We start from the raw sequence: 4,971 nt of genomic DNA, 5'->3' as shown, positions 1-4,971 counted from the left end.
TTGGATTCTTTTTTTTTTCTTGTTTGGTGGGTTTGTCAGAGGTTAAACCAATTACAAAAAGCATGTCACCTATACACACACAACAGGGTATTTGATGTACCACTGTTTTTGATTTAATTAAAGTTATGCAACTAAAACAGTGCTTATCAAGACTTTTTTTTTACAGGGGGAGCCACAGTGGGACACCTATACCTGCACACACAAACACTCGCATTAACCATTTATACACAGCTTACATTGCATCTCACAGCTTGTTACATAACATGCTAATTATATTGGGAAAGCTGGCTTTTCATTCCCTCAATTGTTATCCCATTTAAATGTGTTTTATTGCTTCTGACAGGAAAGATAAAACAACTTTTAACAACAAAAATTATAATGCAGTGTAAGAAGAATTAAAGTGTAGAAAGTGTAGAAATTCTCTGGGTTTAGTTTGGGCCATGGTAGGGGCCCTATGTGAGATCTTTTCATGGGGCCCGGAGTTCCTGGCGACGCCCCTGCTCAAAGAAGTACTGCTCATGGAATTCTCGTGACCTGCCTGTCCACATATTCACATCACAGAGGGGTGGTCAGATGGGTGGGGTTGTGAGGCAAGACATGACGTAAAAAAGACGACTCGGAAGTAACGGATGAAGCAACAGAGTCCAATGAGAATATCTGCCTTTATATCAATGCTATGCGCAGTTCAACGTTTTTTAATATCAATGTTAAAAAAGTGGAGAACTACATATTACTGAACAAAACACATAATGCAGCCCTTTAATCCTTCCTCTGAGATATAGTAGAGGTCGGGTGCAGACAGTCTATGCACTGTGCACCGGTCAGAGGATATAAACGTCCCCGACCTCAGAGCTCACTCACACTTAATGCAGAAAAAATACTAGGGGCCAAGCAGGAAAAACTCTGGTTAAAGTCTGAGTTCATGTGGGTGCTTTTGTTCACTAACGTAGCTGCTTCTGCAAATATAAGGAGTTTTACAAGAGTTTTGAAAGTGTGAAAGCACTATGAGAGACATGCTCACACTGTATAATGGGAGATGGGATCTGACAAAGTCTTTAGGTGCTACAAAAGCAAAAGAGCAGTCATTTTTCCTCTAGTATGACATGTGGAATACCAAACAGGTTTTGGTTGGAACAGATGACTTAATGCAAATAGACAGACTAAAAGCCGGCTGTGGCTCAGCTGATGTCTGAGCCCGCCTCTCTGTGTGTGTGTGTGTGTGTGTGTGTGTGTGTGTGTGTGTGTGTGTGTGTGTGTGTGTGTGTGTGTGTGTGTGTGTGTGTGTGTGTGTGTGTGTGTGTGCGTGCGTGCGTGTGTGTTTGTGTGTATGTGTGTATGTGAGAATGTTGTAAAACAAAGGATAATAGAAAAAGAGTATTGTCTTTTAATTGCTGTAATGTCTTGAGATAAAATTGATTATGAATTGGCGCTATACAAATAAGATAATAAATAATACAAATATATATAAGTGCTTCTGTTGGTTTTTATCCAGAACCATCTCACATTGAGAAACGGTAACAGAAATGGGAAAGCGGTGTTATTCTTTTGCTGTGCTGCACATTTCATGACTGATATTTTCATTGAATGTTTTGAATGTTTTGATCAAATAACTCATGTGATATATGCCTTGCCATGGATACACTCTAACAAAGGAGTAATATTCTCCATTTCAAAGACCAGTTGTCACGGTATAACAATTCTTTTTCACAATAAATAGCAGTGTTATAGCCAGTGATTTTTTTGTTTCTTTTCAGACTATAATTTAGCAAAAACATACCAAAACACCTTTTGATTTCTTATTTGGAAAATGTTTATTAAATTAATCAATAAATTCTTGCTCTGTAGCTTCAAATTTGCAAATATTTCTTCAACAATAGGCCTTATCTTCAAGCTTCTAAATGAATACGATAATTTCCTTGCCTGACATAGTTAACTCTACTTGTTAACAAAACACTTCCCCGCACACACATAAACATGCATGCACATGTATACAATGTCAACAAATGCAAACATTTTCTATATAGTCAACACAAACATCAGTCAAACCTCTAAGCAATGACTGTGGTCCTTCTTTACAGCAAAGCACGTTAAAGACAGGTGCGTCAGGTTTGTGGGGAGTTGGACAGGTTTCTTGACATGTATGTGTCTTTGAACACACATGTACATAGGTAACACATCATGTGTCAGCTCCTATAAAAGGAAACTTTCCTCTCAGTCTGACATCAGTCTCTTCTGGAACCAACCTGTTGACAAAGAAGTGATCTCTCTTCACCTGGTGAACGCAAACTCAAAGGTGAGTCCTGATGGAAGGGGAAGGAGGGTGGTTTGTGGGAGTCAAAAAGTAGCTGCAACATATAATTTAGATTTTTGGCAAGACGAGCGAACAAAAGCATGTGACATGGTCAATTGTAGCGTTTCTCTGTAAAATGCAAAAAGTGTTGCTAGCTTAGCTTGAGAGTAACGCCTTACATTTGCTAAAGCTGTATTTGGAGCCCACTGATCACTTTAAGACCTCATTCATATATTTGATTTTGAATTTCTGATATTTACTTTATTAGCTCTTGCCTGTAAATATAAGCATTTCTGAATGTGCAGTTAACTTATCAATACAAAGATATTTTACCAACTTGTTGGATTCAAGGACCCTAACTTTTAGTTTTTTCTTTAATTTCTCATCCTTTGTTTTCAGCTCAAACTATGGCCCGTCTGGAAAATGCTATTCTCACTCTTGTGGAAGTGTTTAATGAGTACGCAGACAAAGGCAATATAACCATGGATGACTTTAAGACCATGCTGGAAGAGGAAATTGCATGCAAAGAAGTTAAAGTAAGCAACTAATCATACTCATACAATACACACGAACAGACATACAAAACACCTTCACTAGCTTCCTGTTCAATATTCTTCTTCATATTGTGCTGTCATCCGTGATAATCACCAGGAGCAAATCTCTGACGAGGCGTTGGAAGAGGCCCTTGGGGAGCTGGATAGGAACCAGGACGGAATGATCAACATCAGAGAGTTTACCTTGGGTGTGGGTTTCTTGATCAAATGCATCTACCACGTGCAAAAAAAACTAGACATGTGATTTGCTATAAAGTATTTGAAGAATAACTACCATCAAATGTGCTCATGGCATGGGTGACAACATAGTACATCAAATGTGAATCAAACTTTCTCATGTAAACTTTCTCATGTAAACTTTCACTTCTGTACTTGCTGAGAATAAAGAAAAAACCTTAAGCACAGAACTATTTGAGCGTCTTTTTGTGTTTATCACTTTAATAAAAGTTATTCAAAGCGTTTATGTAATTGCTGTGGATGGGAACATGGAGACCCACTGAAGGTTAAAACTCTGGCTGATACCTTTATGCACATATATTTTTCTGCAACAAATCTCCCTGCCTCTCACACAATTTATTTTTTCCATCTGTTTGTGAAAATGTGCCATTACATAACTAATTTTAGCCTATTTGCATCCATTTGTTTGAACAGACCACATGGCTCTGTTTGTCGACTCAAGCTGAACAAACAGAATGCAGCTAAAGTTTAGTGTGTGATACTCTAAGTCACAGCTCATTTGTACTATTGTGAAATAGTCATAATAAATAAATATATATCAATTAAATAAATGAATATAGATTATTTGGTATAATTATCAGAAAGTCTTTGGTGCTTATAGGGATATTTGGGGATCAAAAGATGTCCGCCCAGAGCAGAAGCAAAATCCAGAGTCTGGAGGTGGAGGTGTTGGTTGATGATGAATCTACACTGATAAAGCTGTTAAAACTCAAGGCACTATTGAAAGACTGGAAGATCTAAATGAACTGGAGGCAGAGATAAGCCATGTTTAAGAAGCTATGATAGGCTAACCATGAATTGTTGCAGTGCTTTGGATAGCTGTAACCAGGTGATGAGAACAGCTTTAGGCAAGACTTTAGGCAAATAGGAGTAGACATACATAGGGAAGTGAATGACAGTAGTGTGTGAACAATAGTAGAATCTACCTGACTGAACTGTCACGGTGTCACCAGAAGTATGTTTAATAAAAAGACCAACTGATGGTAGATGTAAAAATATAGTATTTGTATTAGTCAGCCCTTAAGCCTATTGAAATACACACACAATAATAATTCCACAACAACCTCTCTCAACTGTCAAATTTTAAAATCTGTTCTCTCTCTTCCTAAGTCAGTGCAACCACTGCAACCCTCCTCTGCCCCAGTCACCTCAATTCCAGCTCAGCAGAGTTCAGATACAGCCTCAGAAACTCACTCCTCATCACATCCTGCATTCTTCTATCACCACCACCACCACCAGTGTCTAGAATCCATAGGGGCGCAGGCGCATAGGGGGCCCTCAAGAGCTGATAGACTTAAAACCACAGTAGGAAACCTAATAATAGGTTAGGTAATAATAATCATAAACACTTACTTAAGTCTCTCCTGATTTCAATTATGTTAAGCTCACTATCTTACTTAAACACAAAGACTTTGAGTCTTTAATACAAGTATGGCCACAGTAACGTCATTCATTGTTTACTCAAAATGCATTTTTGAAGCCTCGATTTTTTAGCAATTTAAGCTGTCGTTTAAGGTTTCAATGAGTGAACATTTTTGGATAAGGTTGCTCAAGATAGGAATGTTAGATGTTTAATTCATTAGCTGGTGATTAAGCCTGTCTATCGGACAAATCTAAGAGAGCTTGGAGTAGTGAGCTTGCCAGAATGCAAGTTGGAGAGTAGAAAGTTGTACAAGGTTACAGAACAGACAAGTCCTGGAAACTAGTCTTCTCGTCACTTCGACCCTCTATTTTCTGAGTGGGACAGCCAAATAAACCAATATATGACACACACTGAACAAGCTAACAAGCCAGATACAGTAAATTACAGACACCAATGCATACTGAGTAGTGCTTACGATTAAAAGATATAATACCAGAAGTTCTCCCACCAAAAAGCTGAAGCAGAGA

At 38.2% G+C, this 4,971-nt stretch overlaps 1 protein-coding gene across 1 annotated transcript; it reads left to right on the top strand.

Moving 5' to 3' along the window:
* The first annotated feature begins 2,134 nt into the window (after window positions 1-2,134).
* s100w (S100 calcium binding protein W) lies at window positions 2,135-3,251 on the top strand. Its single transcript, XM_065958089.1, has 3 exons — window positions 2,135-2,293; window positions 2,690-2,826; window positions 2,942-3,251. Exons 2-3 carry the CDS (start codon window positions 2,698-2,700, stop codon window positions 3,086-3,088), a joined length of 276 nt encoding a protein of 91 aa, XP_065814161.1. The 5' UTR covers window positions 2,135-2,293; window positions 2,690-2,697; the 3' UTR covers window positions 3,089-3,251.
* Window positions 3,252-4,971: the final 1,720 nt, after the last annotated feature.

This window comes from Labrus bergylta, chromosome 8 (assembly GCF_963930695.1).
Source record: "Labrus bergylta chromosome 8, fLabBer1.1, whole genome shotgun sequence".
Taxonomy (NCBI): Eukaryota; Metazoa; Chordata; class Actinopteri; order Labriformes; family Labridae; genus Labrus; species Labrus bergylta.
This window is presented reverse-complemented; position numbering and strand designations above follow the sequence as displayed.

Coding starts and splice junctions, on each gene's coding strand:
- s100w (XM_065958089.1), top strand. CDS start 2,698: ATGGCCCGTCTGGAAAATGCTATTCTCACTCTTGTGGAAGTGTTTAAT. Junction 2,827..2,941: donor TTGCATGCAAAGAAGTTAAA/GTAAGCAACTAA, acceptor GATAATCACCAG/GAGCAAATCTCTGACGAGGC.